This window comes from Oncorhynchus nerka, unplaced genomic scaffold (genome assembly GCF_034236695.1).
Source record: "Oncorhynchus nerka isolate Pitt River unplaced genomic scaffold, Oner_Uvic_2.0 unplaced_scaffold_2082, whole genome shotgun sequence".
Taxonomy (NCBI): domain Eukaryota; kingdom Metazoa; phylum Chordata; class Actinopteri; order Salmoniformes; family Salmonidae; genus Oncorhynchus; species Oncorhynchus nerka.
The window spans coordinates 1-18209 of NW_027039241.1; the positions used below are offsets into that span (position 1 = coordinate 1).

The 18209-nt window shown below is 42.5% G+C and overlaps 1 protein-coding gene across 1 annotated transcript; it reads left to right on the plus strand.

The window, feature by feature from the left end:
• Nucleotides 1–5: 5 nt before the first annotated feature.
• Nucleotides 6–14885, plus strand: LOC115113814 (kinesin-like protein KIF19; the record flags this gene model as incomplete). Its single annotated transcript, XM_065014816.1, has 11 exons — nucleotides 6–125; nucleotides 249–423; nucleotides 660–858; nucleotides 1470–1740; nucleotides 10363–10478; nucleotides 10586–10749; nucleotides 10982–11087; nucleotides 11286–11403; nucleotides 11707–12101; nucleotides 12294–12462; nucleotides 12691–14885. Coding segments are annotated over 11 exons (1949 nt in total), but the record flags the coding sequence as incomplete, so codon positions are not given.
• Between the last annotated feature and the right edge of the window lie 3324 nt (nucleotides 14886–18209).

The following is an 18209-nucleotide window of genomic DNA, read 5'->3' on the forward strand; positions in this document are numbered from 1 at the left end:
CATCGCTCAGTACACTAACATCATCTCTGACCTGCGCAGCGAGATCCAGCGGCTCAAGAATAAGATCGCCGATCAGGCTGGACGTCAGCTCAACTCTGACCGAGCTGACATCCGCCATGTCCAGGGTAATGACCTCACCTTGACCTCTCTTATAGCTCCTTCACATTGTCTGTGTGTGTCTGTCTGTGTGTCTGTCTGTCTGTGCCTCCAACAGACCTTAACGCTCTCCTCTCCTGCCACCAATGTAGCGGAGGTGCAGGCCCACAGCACGCAGGCGAGCCGAGCAGAGATGGACCAGCTGAGGGAGCAGCTCCTAGAGGCCTTCAGGAGTCAGATGGAGATCAGGAGGAGCCTGATGGAGCTGGACAACAGCAACATGGACATCCAGATGGACACCTCCAAACACCTGCTCACCATCGCAGAGTATGTGTCTTATGACTGTCCCAAATGGCACTCTGTTCCCTGTACAGTGCACTACTTATGACCAGAGCCCTTAGGGCTCTATATAGGGAATAGGGTGCCATTTGGGACCTACAATAATCTCATAGCACTCCCTCTACACCTATAGCCTCTAGCTGTAGCAGTTTAATGACTGTGATAGTTAACAGAAATGTCTAAACAACTGCTCACAATTGCGTGCATTGTTGTTCGTCCTGTAGTTGGGAGCAGGAGCGGAGTCGTTGTCGCAGGAAGTGGCGAGCAGAGAGGAGGAAGGAGAGCAGCAGTAAGGAGGAGAGTGAGAAGGTTTTTGACTGCCCTGAGTCACCCCCAGACAGCACTGAGACCCAGGAAGTAGCCATGGCCAGAGAGAAAGTGGTCACTCTAATTGCTGAACAGAACAAGATACGCGAACAAAAGGTAGGTTACTGTAGTCCTCTGCTCTCACCTCTGGGGGGGGGGGCTACAGAATCACACAGTTTAGGCCACCTAGCTTAAACTAGGCATTGATAGCCTTGTTGTACAGTACTGGGGTGGCTGGTGGTAGGAGATATTGGAGGACGGGCTCATTGTCATGGCTGGATTGGACTGAATTACATTTACATTTAAGTCATTTAGCAGACGCTCTTATCCAGAGCGACTTACAAATTGGTGCATTCACCTTATGACATCCAGTGGAACAGTAGTGCATCTAAATCTTTTAAGGGGGGGGGGGGGGGTGAGAGGGATTACTTTATCCTATCCTAGGTATTCCTTAAAGAGGTGGGGTTTCAGGTGTCTCCGGAAGGTGGTGATTGACTCCGCTGTCCTGGCGTCGTGAGGGAGTTTGTGAGGGAACAGTACCAAGCACATGGTTTCCATTTGTACAATAGGCCGACATGTAGCATGATGAGGCCATCATTGTAAATAAGAATTTGTTCTTAACTGACTTGCTTAGTTAAATAAAGGTGAAATAAATAAATACAACATTTAAATATTATGGTGAGGGTTCCCATTGAGCCCTGCCTGCTGTTTGTCCTCCTGTCTTGTAGGCTTTACTGGAGCGCTGCTTCGTGGAGCTGCGGGAGCGTGCCAGGCGCCTGGAGGAGCTGCTCCCTTGCAGGGTGAGCTCTGAAGAGCAGAGGGAGGTGCTGGGCCTTCTCTGTAAGGTACACGAGCTGGAGATTGAGAATGCCGAGATGCAGTCCCACGCCCTGCTCAAAGACAACGTGATCCGGCAGAAGAACTTTGTGGTGCTGCGCTTCGAGCAGCACCGCCACCTCTGTGACGAGCTCATCCAGCAGCAGAGGCGGTTTATTGACGGTATGTCCAAACAATGCTTTCCTTTTTTACTACACTAGCTATAGACTTCAGACTTGATTGAACGTGTAATAATTAAATATTGGTTATGTAGGTGTTGTACTGTATGTTTAGTGTTGTATTATGACAACTATTCTAACATGGATTGTATTGTGTTGTAGTATTCTAACCTATATTGTATTGTGCTGTAGTGTGAATAGTATTCTAACCTGTATTGTGTTCAAATCAAATCAAATCAAATTTATTTATATAGCCCTTCGTACATCAGCTGATATCTCAAAGTGCTGTACAGAAACCCAGCCTAAAACCCCAAACAGCAAGCAATGCAGGTGTCATTTACCACCTTCACAAGTGCCGTCTCAGTGCTATGATGGGGTCTAAAACCAGACTGAAGCATTTCGTATACATTGTTTGTCTTCAGGAAGGCAGTGAGTTGCTGCGCAACAGCCCTCTCTAAAATTTTTGAGAGGAATGGAAGATTCGATATAGGCCGATAGTTTTTTATATTTTCTGGGTCAAGGTTTGGCTTTTTCAAGAGAGGCTTTATTACTGCCACTTTTAGTGAGTTTGGTACACATCCGGTGGATAGAGAGCCGTTTATTATGTTCAACATAGGAGGGCCAAGCACAGGAAGCAGCTCTTTCAGTAGTTTAGTTGGAATAGGGTCCAGTATGCAGCTTGAAGGTTTAGAGGCCATGATTATTTTCATCATTGTGTCAAGAGATATAGTACTAAAACACTTGAGCGTCTCTCTTGATCCTAGGTCCTGGCAGATTGTGCAGACTCAGGACAACTGAGGTTTGGAGGAATACGCAGATTTAAAGAGGAGTCCGTAATTTGCTTTCTAATAATCATAATCTTTTCCTCAAAAAGTTCATGAATTTATCACTGCTAAAGTGAAAGTCATCCTCTCTTGGGGAATGCTGCTTTTTAGTTAGCTTTGCGACAGTATCAAAAAGGAATTTCGGATTGTTCTTATTTTCCTCAATTAAGTTAGAAAATAGGATGATCGAGCAGCAGTAAGGGCTCTTCGGTACTGCACGGTACCGTCCTTCCAAGCTAGTCGGAAGACTTCCAGTTTGGTGTGGCGCCATTTCCGTTCCAATTTTCTGGAAGCTTGCTTCAGAGCTCGGGTATTTTCTGTGTACCAGGGAGCTAGTTTCTTATGAGATTTTTTTTTTTTAGTTTTTAGGGGTGCAACTGCATCTAGGGTATTGCGCAAGGTTAAATTGAGATCCTCATTTAGGTGGTTAACTGATTTTTGTCCTCTGGCGTCCTTGGGTGGGCAGAGGGAGTCTGGAAGGGCATCAAGGAATCTTTATGTTGTCTGTGAATTTATAGCACGACTTTTGATGTTCCTTGGTTGGGGTCTGAGCAGATTATTTGTTGCAATTGCAAACGTAATAAAATGGTGGTCCGATAGTCCAGGATTATGAGGAAAAACATTAAGATCCACAACATTTATTCCATGGGACAAAACTAGGTCCAGAGTATGACTGTGACAGTGAGTAGGTCCAGAGACATGTTGGACAAAACCCACTGAGTCGATGATGGCTCCGAAATCCTTTTGGAGTGGGTCTGTGGACTTTTCCATGAGAATATTAAAGTCACCAAAGATTAGAATATTATCTGCTATGACTACAAGGTCCGATAGGAATTCAGGGAACTCAGTGAGAAACGCTGTATATGGCCCAGGAGGCCTGTAAACAGTAGCTATAAAAAGTGATTGAGTAGGCTGCATAGATTTCATGACTAGAAGCTCAAAAGACGAAAACTTCATTTTTTTTTTTGTAAATTGAAGTTTGCTATCGTAAATGTTAGCAACACCTCCGCCTTTGCGGGATGCACGGGGGATATGGTCACTAGTGTAGCCAGGAGGTGAGGCCTCATTTAAAACAGTAAATTCATCAGGCTTAAGCCATGTTTCAGTCAGGCCAATCACATCAAGATTATGATCAGTGATTAGTTCATTGACTATAATTGCCTTTGAAGTAAGGGATCTAACATTAAGTAGCCCTATTTTGAGATGTGAGGTATCATGATCTCTTTCAGTAATGACAGGAATGGAGGTGGTCTTTATCCTAGTGAGATTGCTAAGGCGAACACCGCCATGTTTAGTTTTGCCCAACCTAGGTCGAGGCACAGACACGGTCTCAATGGTGATAGCTGAGCTGACTACACTGACTGTGCTAGTGGCAGACTCCACTATGCTGGCAGGCTGGCTAACAGCCTGCTGCCTGGCCTGCACCCTATTTCATTGTGGAGCTAGAGGAGTTAGAGCCCTGTCTATGTTGGTAGATAAGATGAGAGCACCCTCCAGCTAGGATGGAGTCCGTCACTCCTCAGCAGGTCAGGCTTGGTCCTGTTTGTGGGTGAGTCCCAGAAAGAGGGCCAATTATCTACAAATTCTATCTTTTGGGAGGGCAGAAAACAGTTTTCAACCAGCGATTGAGTTGTGAGACTCTGCTGTAGAGCTCATCACTCCCCCTAACTGGGAGGGGGCCAGAGACAATTACTCGATGCCGACACATCTTTCTAGCTGATATGCACGCAGAAGCTATGTTGCGCTTAGTGATCTCTGACTGTTTCATCCTAACATCGTTGGTGCCGACGTGGATAACAATATCTCTATACTCTCTACACTCGCCAGTTTTAGTTTTAGCCAGCACCATCTTCAGATTAGCCTTAACGTCGGTAGCCCTGCCCCCTGGTAAACAGTGTATGATCGCTGGATGATTCGCTTTAAGTCTAATACTGCGGGTAATGGAGTCGCCAATGACTAGAGTTTTCAATTTGTCAGAGCTAATGGTGGGAAGCTTCGGCGTCTCAGACCCCGTAACGGGAGGAGTAGAGGCCAGAGAAGACTCGGCCTCTGACACCGACCCGCTGCTTAATGGGGAAAACCGGTTGAAAGTTTCTGTCGGCTGAATGAGCGACACCGGTTGAGCGTTCCTACAGCATTTCCTTCCAGAAACCGTGAGAAAGTTGTCCGGCTGCAGGTACTGTGCGAGGGGATTTATACTACTATCTGTACTTACTGGTGGCACAGACGCTGTTTCATCCTTTCCTACACTGAAATTACCCTTGCCTAACGATTGCGTCTGAAGCCGGGCTTGCAGTACAGCTATCCTCGCCGTAAAGGCGAGTACAGCGCTGCAATTAGAAGGCATCATGTTAATGTTACTACTTAGCTTCGGCTGTTGGAGGTCCTGACGAATCGTGTCCAGATAAAGCGTCCGGAGTGAAAAAGTTGAGGAAAAAATAAATAAATATATGAACGGTAATTAAAACGTGAAAACCGTAAAATTGTCAGGTAGCAAAATAGGTTGGCAACAAAACGCACAGCAACTCGAAAACAAGCCTGACCTGAAAACAAGTGTTGTAGTGTGAATAGTATTCAAACCTGTGTTTTAGTGTGTTGTAGTGTGAATAGTATTCTAACCTGTATTGTGTTGTAGTGTGAATAGTATTCTGACCTGTGTTGTAGTGTGAATACTATTCTGACCTGTGTTGTAGTGTGAATAGTATTCTAACCTGTATTGTAGTGTGAGTAGTATTCTAACCTGTGTTGTAGTGTGAATAGTATTCTGACCTGTGTTGTGTTGTGGTGTGAATAGTATTCTGACCAGTGTTGTAGTGTGAATAGTATTCTGACCTGTGTTGTAGTGTGAATAGTATTCTAACCTGTATTGTGTTGTAGTGTGACTAGTATTCTAACCTGTGTTGTAGTGTGAATAGTATTCTGACATGTGTTGCAGTGTGAATAGTATTCTAACCTGTATTGTGTTGTAATGTGAGTAGTATTCTAACCTGTATTGTGTTGTGTTGTGGTGTGAATAGTATTCTGACCTGTGTTGTGTTGTAGTGTGAATAGTATTCTGACCTGTGTTGTAGTGGGAATACTATTCTAGCCTGTGTTGTAGTGTGAATAGTATTCTGACCTGTGTTGTAGTGTGAATCGTATTCTAACCTGTATTGTGTTGTGTTGTAGTGTGAATAGTTTTCTAACCGGTGTTGTTGTGTGAATAATATTCTAACCTGTATTGTGTTGTAGTTTGAAAAGTATTCTGACCTGTGTTGTGTTGTAGTGTGAATAGTATTCTAACCTGTATTGTGTTGTAGTGTGAATAGTGTTCTGACCTGTGTTGTGTTTTTTGAGTAGTATTCTAAACTGTATTGTGTTGTGTTGTAGTGTAAATAGTATTCTGACCTGTATCGTGTTGTATTGTGAATAGCGTTCTAACCTGTGTTGTGGTGTGAATATAATTCTAACCTGTATTGTGTTGTGTTCTAGTGTGAATAGTATTCTGACCTGTGTTGTTGTGTGAATAGTATTCTAGCCTGTGTTCTAGTGTGAATAGTATTCTGACCTGTGTTGTTGTGTGAATAGTATTCTAACCTGTGTTGTAGTTTGAATAGTATTCTGACATGTGTTGTAGTGTGAATAGTATTCTGACCTGTATTGTAGTGTGAATCGTATTCTAACCTGTATTGTGGTGTGAGTAGTATTCTAACCTGTATTGTGCTGTGTTGTAGTGTGAATAGTATTCTGACCTGTGTTGCAGTGTGAGTAGTATTTCTAACCTGTATTATGCTGTAGTGTGAGTAGTATTGTAACCTGTATTGCATTGTGTTGTAGTGTGAATAGTATTCTGACATGTGATGTAGTGTGAATCATATTCTAACCTGTTGTGTGAATAGAATTCTATCCTGTGTTGTGTTGTAGTGTGAATTGTATTCTGATCTGTGTTGCAGTGTGAGTAGTATTCTAACCTGTATTATGCTGTAGTGTGAGTAGTATTGTAACCTGTATTGTGTTGTGTTGTAGTGTGAATAGTATTCTGACCTGTGTTGTAGTGTGAATAGTATTCTGACCTGTGTTGTAGTGTGAATCATATTCTAACCTGTATTGTGTTGTATTGTGAATAGTATTCTAACCGGTGTTGTAGTGTGAATAGTATTCTAACCTGTATTGTGTTGTATTGTAGTGTAAATAGCATTCTAACCTGTATTGTGTTGTATTGTGAATAGAATTCTAACCTGTGTTGTGTTGTAGTGTGAATAGTATTCTGACCTGTTTTGTAGTGTGAATAGTATTCTAAACTGTGTTGTAATGTGAATAGTATTCTAAACTGTGTTGTAGTGTGAATAGTGTTCTAAGCTGTGTTGTAGTGTGAATAGTATTCTAACCTGTGTTGTGCTGTAGTGTGAATAGTATTCTGACCTGTTTTGTAGTGTGAATAGTATTCTGACCTGTGTTGTGTTGTAGTGTGAATCGTATTCTAACCTGTATTGTGTTGTGTTGTAGTGTGAATCGTATTCTAACCTCTATTGTGTTGTAGTGTGAATAATTTTCTGACCTGTATTGTGTTGTTGTGTGAATAATATTCTAACCTGTATTGTTTTGTGTTGTAGTGTGAATAGTATTCTGACCTGTGTTGTAGTGTGAATAGTATTCTGACCTGTGTTGTTGTAGTGTGAATCGTATTCTAACCTGTAGTGTGAATAGTGTTCTAACCTGTGTTGTGTTGCAGTGTGAATAGTATTCTGACCTGTTTTGTAGTGTGAATAGTGTTCTAACCTGTATTGTGTTGTAGTGTGAATAGTGTTCTAACCTGTATTGTGTTGTAGTGTGAATAGTATTCTAACCGCTATTGTGTTGTGTTGTAGTGTGAATAGTATTCTGACCTGTGTTGGGGTGTGGTGTGAATAGTATTCTGACCTGTATTGTAGTGTGAATAGTATTCTGACCTGTGTTGTAGTGTGAATAGTATTCTGACCTGTGATGTAGTGTGAATAGTATTCTGACCTGTATTGTGTTGTAGTGTGAATAGTATTCTAACCGGTGTTGTAGTGTGAATAGAATTCTAACCTGTGTTGTGTTGTAGTGTGAATAGTATTCTGACCTGTGTTGTGTTGTAGTGTGAATTGTATTCTAACCTGTATTGTGGTGTGAATAGAATTCTAACCTGTATTGTGTTGTGTTGTAGTGTGAATAGTAGTCTAACCTGTATTGTGTTGTAGTGTGAATAGTATTCTAACCTGTGTTGTAGTGTGAATAGTATTCTGACATGTGTTGCAGTGTGAATAGTATTCTAACCTGTATTGTTTTGTGTTGTAGTGTGAATAGTATTCTGACCTTTGTTGTAGTGTGAATAGTATTCTGACCTGTGTTGTTGTAGTGTGAATCGTATTCTAACCTGTGTTGTGTTGTAGTGTGAATCGTATTCTAACCTGTATTGTGCTGTAATGAGAAAAGTATTCTAACCAGCGTTGTAGTGTGAATAGTAGTCTAACCTGTATTGTGTTGTAGTGTGAATAGTATTCTAATCTGTGTTGTGTTGTAGTGTGAATTGTATTCTAACCTGTATTGTGGTGTGAATAGAATTCTAACTTCTATTGTGTTGTGTTGTAGTGTGAATAGTATTCTGACCTGTGTTGCAGTGTGAATAGTATTTTAACCTGTGTTGTAGTGTGAGTAGTATTCTAACCTGTGTTGTGTTGTGAATAGTATTCGGACCGGTGTTGGGGTGTGGTGTGAATAGTATTCTGACCTGTATTGTAGTGTGAATAGTATTCTGACCTGTGTTGTAGTGTGAATAGTATTCTGACCCGTGATGCAGTGTGAATAGTATTCTGACCTGTATTGTGTTGTAGTGTGAATAGTATTCTAACCGGTGTTGTAGTGTGAATAGTAGTCTAACCTGTATTGTGTTGTAGTGTGAATAGTATTCTAACCTGTGTTGTGTTGTAGTGTGAATTGTATTCTAACCTGTATTGTGGTGTGAATAGAATTCTAACCTGTATTGTGTTGTGTTGTAGTGTGAATAGTAGTCTAACCTGTATTGTGTTGTAGTGTGAATAGTATTCTAACCTGTGTTGTAGTGTGAATAGTATTCTGACATGTGTTGCAGTGTGAGTAGTATTTTAACCTGTATTGTATTGTGTTGTAGTGTGAATAGTAGTCTAACCTGTATTGTGTTGTAGTGTGAATAGTATTCTAACCTGTGTTGTAGTGTGAATAGAATTCTAACCTGTGTTGTGTTGTAGTGTGAATAGTATTCTGACCTGTTTTGTAGTGTGAATAGTAGTCTGACCTGTGTTGTGTTGTAGTGTGAATCGTATTCTAAACTGTATTGTGTTGTAGTGTGAATAATTTTCTGACCTGTATTGTGTTGTAGTGTGAATAATATTCTAACCTGTATTGTTTTGTGTTGTAGTGTGAATAGTATTCTGACCAGTGTTGTAGTGTGAATTGTATTCTGACCTGTGTTGTAGTGTGAATTGTATTCTGACCTGTGTTGTTGTAGTGTGAATCGTATTCTAACCTGTATTGTGTTGTAGTGTGAATCGTATTCTAACCTGTGTTGTGTTGTAGTGTGAATCGTATTCTAACCTGTATTGTGTTCTAGTGAGAAAAGTATTCTAACCAGCGTTGTAGTGTGAATAGTATTCTAACCTGTAGTGTGAATAGTATTCTAACCTGTGTTGTTGTAGTGTGATTTGTATTCTAACCTGTATTGTGTTTTTGTGTGAATAGTTTTCCGACCTTTGTTGTGTTGTAGTGTGAGTAGTATTCTAACCTGTGTTGTGGTGTGAATAGTATTCTGACCTGTATTGTGTTGTAGTGTGAATAGTTTTCTAACCTGTATTGTGTTGTAGTGTGAATAGTATTCTAACCTCTATTGTGTTGTGTTGTAGTGTGAATAGTATTCTGACCTGTGTTGCAGTGTGAATAGTATTTTAACCTGTGTTGTGTTGTAGTGTGAGTAGTATTCTAACCTGTGTTGTGGTGTGAATAGTATTCTGACCTGTGTTGTAGTGTGAATAGTATTCTGACCTGTGTTGTAGTGTGAATAGTATTCTAACCGGTGTTGTAGTGTGAATAGTAGTCTAACCTGTATTGTGTTGTAGTGTGAATAGTATTCTAATCTGTGTTGTGTTGTAGTGTGAATTGTATTCTAACCTGTATTGTGGTGTGAATAGAATTCTAACCTGAATTGTGTTGTGTTGTAGTGTGAATAGTAGTCTAACCTGTATTGTGTTGTAGTGTGAATAGTATTCTAATCGGTGTTGTTGTGTGAATAGTATTCTAACCTGTATTGTGTTGTAGTTTGAAAAGTATTCTGACCTGTGTTGTAGTGTGAATAGTATTCTAACCTGTATTGTGTTGTAGTGTGAATAGTATTCTAACCTGTGTTGTAGTGTGAATAGTATTCTGACATGTGTTGCACTGTGAATAGTATTCTAACCGGTATTGTATTGTGTTGTAGTGTGAATAGTTTTCTGACTTGTGTTGTAGTGTGAATAGTGTACTAACCTGTATTGTGTTGTAGTGTGAATAGTATTCTAACCTGTGTTGTAGTGTGAATAGTATTCTAACCGGTATTGTATTGTGTTGTAGTGTGAATAGTTTTCTGACTTGTGTTGTGTTGTAGTGTGAATAGTGTACTAACCTGTATTGTGTTGTAGTGTGAATAGTTTTCTAACCGGTGTTGTAGTGTGAATAGTATTCTAACCTGTGTTGTAGTGTGAATAGTATTCTAACCGGTGTTGTAGTGTGAATGGTATTCTGACCTGTGTTGTAGTGTAAATAGTATTCTTACCTGTTTTGTGTTGTTGCAGACCACAGACTCCTGGTGCCCCCCCACCTTCAGGAACTGTATTGGATGTACATGAGAGAGCTGGATGAGAGGAACCTGGACAGATCCCTGGACAAGGTCAGCGGGAGCACACTCAAGGTAGACAACAGAGAACGTGATTGAGATTGAAATCGAGATCAAGCACAGAGACACACAATTCCGACATATAAACAAATCCTTCTCCCTGTACCATATGCTGTTTACAGGAGGGCTCCCTGCCCAAGATCACTCTGCCCAGCCGAAGTCGTGACCCAGTGCAGGACGTGGACTCAGACCAGGAGAGCGTTCGCACCATGGGCTCAGAGACCAGGCATGGCCGGGCCAAGACCCGCAGACACACCCTGCCACCCATTCTACCTGAACCCGAAGGGTAAGAGGACGGAGGGAGGGAGGGAGGGAGGGGGGAGGGAGGGAGGGAGGGAGGGAGAGTGAGTGAAAAAGTGAGAGGGTGGTGTTTGGTTTAGGAAGAAGAAACCCTCCATCTTATCCTTTTTAGGAAGGACATTAGTTTAACTGACGATCTTTCTCTCTATCGATCTTTCTCCCTCTCTTGTGCTGTCTCTCTCTCTCCCTCCCTAACTCCGTCCCTCTCCCTCTCACAGAGACAACAACCATGTGTTTAAGGGCAGTCCCCGAGCCAGGCAGATGAAACATTCTGCTGTGTTGACCCCTCCTCCCATCCACATCAGCGGCCAGGGAAACAGAGAGGTGAGAACACAGTACCATCCACACTGTGGATATCTACTAGGCCTGATGCAGCTCCTGCCATTACACCTGTGGAGACACCATAGTAGTGGAGGGTACAGCCATATCAGGGCTATATTTCTACCAGGTTACATATCTGCATACTTCCCTATGAGAGTGTGAGTATAATGCCACATGTCCCTTCTCTTCTGTCCTCTCCAGCTGCAGCCATTGGCCCTAGAGACAACTCTGAACTACAGCCACCACAGTGTCAGCAGTCACCTGGACTCCTCCCCTGAGAGCAGCGAGACGGGCCAGGATGTCCCCCTCACACGAAAGGGTAAGAGACCTCCAGGGGCAACAGCAGACAGGATAGATACAGGATAGGGAGAACTGCACGGACCAAAAATTCATGGATTGCAGAATATAGCCAGGGACAATTGGGGACAATAACATTTACATTTTATTATCTTATCTTAGGTCAGGATGTTGGTGTACTAGATGAGATCATAGTCTCCTTTGATTCTACACCTACATTGCTTACTGTTTGGGGTTTTAGGCTGGGTTTCTGTACAGCACTTTGCGATATCAGCTGATGTAAGACGGGCTTTATAAATACATTTGATTTGATTTGATTCAACAGAGAGGCAGCAGATCCTCAAAGGGGTTCACAACATTGCAGTGAAGGCTGCACGCCGCCGCTCCAAAGCCCTGGAAGTGGACGCCCTGCGACTGCCCCCTCCTCCCTCACCCCTGGACCCCAAGAAGCACAAGAGCATCCTGTCTCCGAGTGAGGCGCCCCCTAGGGGTCTGGCCCTACTCCGCAGCCGGCAGCCCAGCCCCGAGCCCCGCCACGACACCTCAGATGAAAACTTATCCAGCAGCACGGGGGAGGGGCCTGTCTCCCAGGGCACCTGGACACGCCCACGTAATCGCCAGCCGGCCTCCAAGAACCCAAACCTCTCCCTCCGCGAGCAGGACTTCGAGGCTCGCTCCCGGAAGAGACGCTCCCGCTCGTTCGAGGTCACAGGTCAAGCAGTGAGTATTGTTCATTATCTAGCTCCCTGAGTAGTATCTAATGATTCAGGACTTTATGTTAGTAGAGTCATCAGCAACTGTGATTGATCAATTGATCGATTTGACAATTACATAGACATAATGAAGCGGCTCCAGTACATAGCCTACATGATATCAGCCTTAACACACTACCCCTGCCCTCCTCCTGCTCAGCTGTATCAGTCTAAGACAACGGCAACCCAGCGTATACGCCCGTTGGACAGCACGTCAGACCCCCACCTCCACATCAACGGGAAGCCCCAGGCCCCCCTTTTACGTCCCCAGCACAGGGGGGTCCCTTCTCTCACCAAAGTCCGGCTGCCACACAACAACCACCAAACAGGTCAGCCTCCTTTTTCCCACACCTCCACATTAAAAAATAATATTACTGCATGCAACCATGGTGTGGTTCAAGCCTTATGGCGTCCACTGCACTGCCATCAGGACAAATTGGATTCATTGCCCTTGAATATCTCCTCACAGTGTATTTAATTAAATATATCAACACACAATCAACACACAGTTCTTAAACAGGGCTCTGTATACAGATTTTGACTCATGCTTTTTACAGGCCCCATCACAGAGTCCTCCCCAGTCCACCTGAGCAACCTGAAGCGTGTGTCTCAGCTGCGCCAGCCCATGCTCTACACCACGGGCAACGGAAGTCAGCGCACCCGCAGGCACTGAGGGCCTAAAGGCCTACTTCTCCTGGGTTATGTTCATTAGGGCATAGAATGGACATTTTTGCAATGGAAAACAAAAATGAGTCCAGGTAGTCCCTTCCTGTTTTCTTCAGTTTGGTGCCTAATGATCATGACCCAGGGTTTTCTTACACAGGACTTCCCAATACCAGCACTACCCTGACCAGCTACCCTGAGAATGTTGACTGGACTAGATGGACTGGACTGGAGAAAGCTGGACCTCCAATCTCCACCTTCATGCTCCTGATTGACCCACAGCCCAGTGGGGCCTTGAGCCCCCTTTTGTCCTCTGGCCTGTGACCTCTGACCTGTGACTTCCACACTGGCTGTACATTGAACCCAGAGACCTAGCTTTTCCTCGTGCTGATCACTAGTAAGTAAGGTGGATGATGCCCTAAGACCTCACCATCACAGACCCCAAAGATCTTCTGTCTATGACTTTTACTCTTCTGTCTGTAACTTTGTCTTAAATGGCGCCCAAGTTCTATATAGTGCACTACTTTTGACCTGGCCCTGGACAAACGTAGTGCACTATATAAGGAATAGGGTGCCATTTCAGACACAGACTGTGACTGTTTTCTCTGCTCCTCGTTTCCCTGCTCAAGTGGTCCTGTGATTGACAGTCCAGTGGCCACCACTAACCGCTACTATCGCCCTGTACACATTCCGGTTCTACAGATGATTTGGCACGGTTGTGATACTAAAGAATTTTTCTACATACAAATAATTACAAAAGCCTTGTGGACACACTGCATAATAGTTGTTTCTTCTCTCTTCTTTATGAACACGTTTTATAAATAAATATATTCTTTCTACAGCTTATCAGCGTACACCCAATATGTTCCCCCTGTTGATGATGCTTATTATTCATTATGGTTGAACTAAAAGATTATATGCAACAAAAATGTCATTCAATTGGAAACAATGAAATATATATGTAAAATGTAATTAAACAATAATGAATGTTGATGCTAATATTATGTATAATGTATGATAACAATAGCCTAATGTATTCTATATGCTGTAAACTATTGTCTTTTAACAGTTTCACTCAATTCATTCTAATTTACTTAATAATTATGACACACCCCTCACTATTGTCATTGGTTGCACTAATTCCACTGTTTGTCTACATAACCTGGTTCAAGCATTCATGACGTTAAACGTTAAATAAATAAATTACTGGGAGTTTAAATATTCAGTGTCTTCGGAAAGTTTTCAGACATCTTGACTTTTTCCACATTTTGTTATGTTACAGCCTTATTCTAAGATGTATTAAATCGTTTTTTTCCCTCATCAATCTACACACAATACCCCATAATCACAAAGGAAAAACAGGTTCATTGGGTATGACGCTATAAGCTTGGCACATTTGTATTTGGGGACTTTCTCCCATTCTTCTCTGCAGATCCTCTCAAGCTCTGTCAGGTTAGATGGGGAGCTACGCTGAACAGCTATATTCAGGTCTCTCCAGAGATGTTCGATCGGGTTCAGGTCCGGGCTCTGGCTGGGCCCCTCAAGGACATTCAGAGACTTGTACCGAAGCCACTCCTGCATTGTTTTGCCTGTGTGCTTAGGGTCGTTGTCCTCTTTGCCCCAGTCTGAGGTCCTGAGCACTCTGGAGCAGGTTTTCATCATGGATCTCTTTGCTCTGTTCATCTTTGCCTCGATCCTGACTTGTCTCCCAGTCCCTGCCACTGAGAAACATCTCCACAGCATGATAATACCACCACCATGCTTCACCGTAGGGATGGTGCCAGGTTTCCTCCAGATGTGATGCTTGACATTCAGGCCAAATAGTTTAATCTTGGTTTCATCAGACCAGAGAATCTTGTTTCTCATGGTCTGAGAGTCTATTGATGCCTTTTGGTAAACTCCAAGCAGGCTGTCATGTACCTTTTACTGAGGAATGGCTTCCGTCTGGCCACTCTCTCAGAAAGGCCTGATTGGTGAAGTGCTGCTGAGATGGTTGTCCTTCTGGAAGGTTCTCCCATCTCCACAGAGGAACTATAGAGCTCTGTCAGTGACCATCAGGTTCTTGGTCACCTCCCTGACCAAGGCCTTTCTCCCCCTATTATTCAGTTTGGCCGGGCGGCCAGCTCTAGGAGGATTCTTGGTTGTTCCAAACTTCTTCCATTTAAGAATGATGGAGGCCACTGTGTTCTTGGGGACCTTCAATGCTGCAGAAATGTTTTGGTACCCTTCCCCAGATCTGTGCCTCGACACAATCCTGTCTCAAAGCTCTATGGACAATTCCTTCGACCTCACGGCCTGGTTTTTGCTCTGACATGCACTGTCAACTGTGGGACCTTATATAGACAGGTGTGTGCCTTTCTAAATCATGTCCAATCAATTGAATTTACCACAGGTGGACTCCAATCAGGTTGTAGGAACATCTCAAGGATGAGCAATAGAAACAGGAGCTCAATTTTGAATCTCATAGCAAAGGGTCTGAATACTTATGTAAATAAGGGATTTCTGTTTTATAGATTTGATAAATTTTCTAAAATTTCTGAACACCTGTTTTCACTTTATCATTATGGGATATTGTGTGTAGGTTGATGAGGATTTAAAAATATATATATAACATTTTAGAACAAGGCTGTAATATAACAACATTTTTTTAAAGTCAAGGGGTCTGAATACTTTTCGAATGCACTGTATCTATGCATAGTCATTTTACCCCTACCTACATGTACAAATTACCTCGACTAACCTGTACCCCCTCACATTGGCTCGGTACCGGTAGCCCCTGTATATAGCCTCGTTATTGTTATGTAATTTTGTGTTACTTTTTATTTTTAACATGAGTTTATTTTAGTATATGGGGGGGTTGGGAAACCCTGCCATAAACAATCCATCTGTACAGTCACAACATGAGCACACCACTTAACTGCATGGCTACAAAGTGAACTCGGTAGACAGGACACACTCTACAAAGTGAACTCAGGTAGACAGGACACACTCTACAAAGTGAACTCGGTAGACAGGACACACTCTACAAAGTGAACTCGGTAGACAGGACACACTCTACAAAGTGAACTCGGTAGACAGGACACACTCTACAAAGTGAACTCGGTAGACAGGACACACTCTACAAAGTGAACTCGGTAGACAGGACACACTCTACAAAGTGTTTTGAGAAGTTTTATTTTGAAAGGTAAACAAGTTATTCAACAGTACTGGTGTGATCCATAACAGGTGTCTAGACATGAATATGGGCCTATGTCCTAGAGTCATTCGGCTGTCATAGGTATAGATTACATGTCAGCTTATTGTTTTCATTAGAGTGGAAGTGCTGAATGTACCTGCTATGATTGGATTAGTTTACCTCACATTGGCAGGCAGGCAGCAGGCTTACCAGCAGGCTGTGTTCTAACATGCAGCAGTCGTGTGTGTACTTGTGCATGCACTAGCTAATTGTAAGAGGTTTTATAGTACCATTGTCTTGGGTCAATGGGAATGTATTTCCACTAGTGGAGGCGGCTGAGGGGAGGACGTTTCATAATAATGGCTGGAACGGGGTTAATGGAATGGCATCAAACACATATCACTCCACTACTTCTGCTGCAGCCATTACCACGAGCCCGTCCCTAATTCAACCTCCTGTAGTTTCCACATAAAGACGCCAACACAAACATGAGTGACTTTGTAGGCTATTAGCTTTTGTTTGTTGACATTTATCAAAGAAAGAAAAACCATTAGCTTTGCTGTCCAATTAAAATATTTAGGCTACACAAATAAATCATTTTATTACAGAAATAAATCATTTTATTAAACATTAAATCAGAATAAGCAAAATACCTAGAAACATTGTAATAACAAAGTCATGATGAAATCTTTCCTGCATGTTTCTCTGCTGAACTTCATTATACAACTACACAATAGTTTTCTGTTCTTTCTCGTCCCTCCTGCTCCGTGTATTGTGAAACACGTGCAGTCCAAATTACATAATCCAAACATCAAGAGCTGCCGTCTGAGGGGCAAAACCACATAAATAGTGCCCCTAACAATTTCAGGGATTGGTCCATATGCGACCAATCACAAAAATCACAAACGCTCTTCAGATTAGTGGGCGTTGCCTCCAGGGTTTGGAGCTCTGTCATGAGTGAGAAAGCTTGTCTGTCTGTTCCTGAGCCATAGAAAAGTCCTATTGACACTGAATCCTATTTCCATAATTTGCAATGTATGTTTTTGACATTCTTAGAATGGTTTGAAATACAATTGACATTTTACATTGTGAGAATTATATTTTTGCTCAGTTGTTGTTCTGTATGCAATATATGTACAATGAGACCTATTAGAGTTTTTTGGCGGGTTTTCCTGTGCCTGAGACACAGACACACACACACACACAACCATCTCTTAGTATGTCTTGACCTCAATGGCCTGACTTGCTGAGGCATCTTGAACTTAAGTCTAGAAATTTAAAAAAAAACTATTAAAATAGGAAAATGGGCAAACATGAGTAATGGCAATTTATGAATGACTGAATGTTTCCATTTAGAAGAAAACAATATATGAGCTGTCCCTATATGAGCAGTTGACAGAGCCAGTAGGAGCCAGTAGTAATTTCCTTCTCCTGACCCATGGCCCAGAGATTTGTGTCTATCCTAGATGTGTCCCTTCAAATAATATGTACCAAGGAAAAGTTAGACGCTGGGAGAGAGAGAGCTTTATCAACCTACTTCCATCTCTATCATGCTCCGTCCACAACAAGAAATATGTGTTTTCTCTAATGCATGCATCCATCAACTGTTTTTTTCTGCAGTTTGCATATCTTATTCTGAGTAGAAAAAAGAATGGATACTGTTAAAATTCTGAATCTCAAAATAATGACTCCCCCTGCAAAGTATCCAAGACTAAACAACTAGGCCATGCAAGGTTCATGGATTCATTTGGCCTTTTTCCTGCTCCCATACTAAATAATCCTGTATATCTAGGGTATTTTGGTCTATTCAGCCCCAGACGAGTGGCTGTGTCACAGGATTACTGAGAGTGCAGGACAGGATTTATCCTGATGTAACTTGTCTATCTCTATCTGTTTGTTTATCGTGTGTGTGCATGCGTGCGTGTTCGTACATATATTCATATGTCCTTGCTTGCCTGTCTTTTTGCTTTCTGTTGTTGTCCTCTCTGCTGATTTGGCCTCAAATAATGCAGGTCACAGTATATACCTTAGCCACTGTGACATCATGGCATTAGGGGTAGATTTAAGAACCCCCAAAATCCTAACCTAATTAGGGGAAACCACATACTGTGACACCTTAGATCAGTGTCTAAGGAAATGGCACCCTATTCCCTAGTGCACTACTTTTGACCAGGGCCCATAGGTCTCTGGTCAAGTGTAGTGCACAATATAGGGAATAGGGTGCCATTTGGGACATAT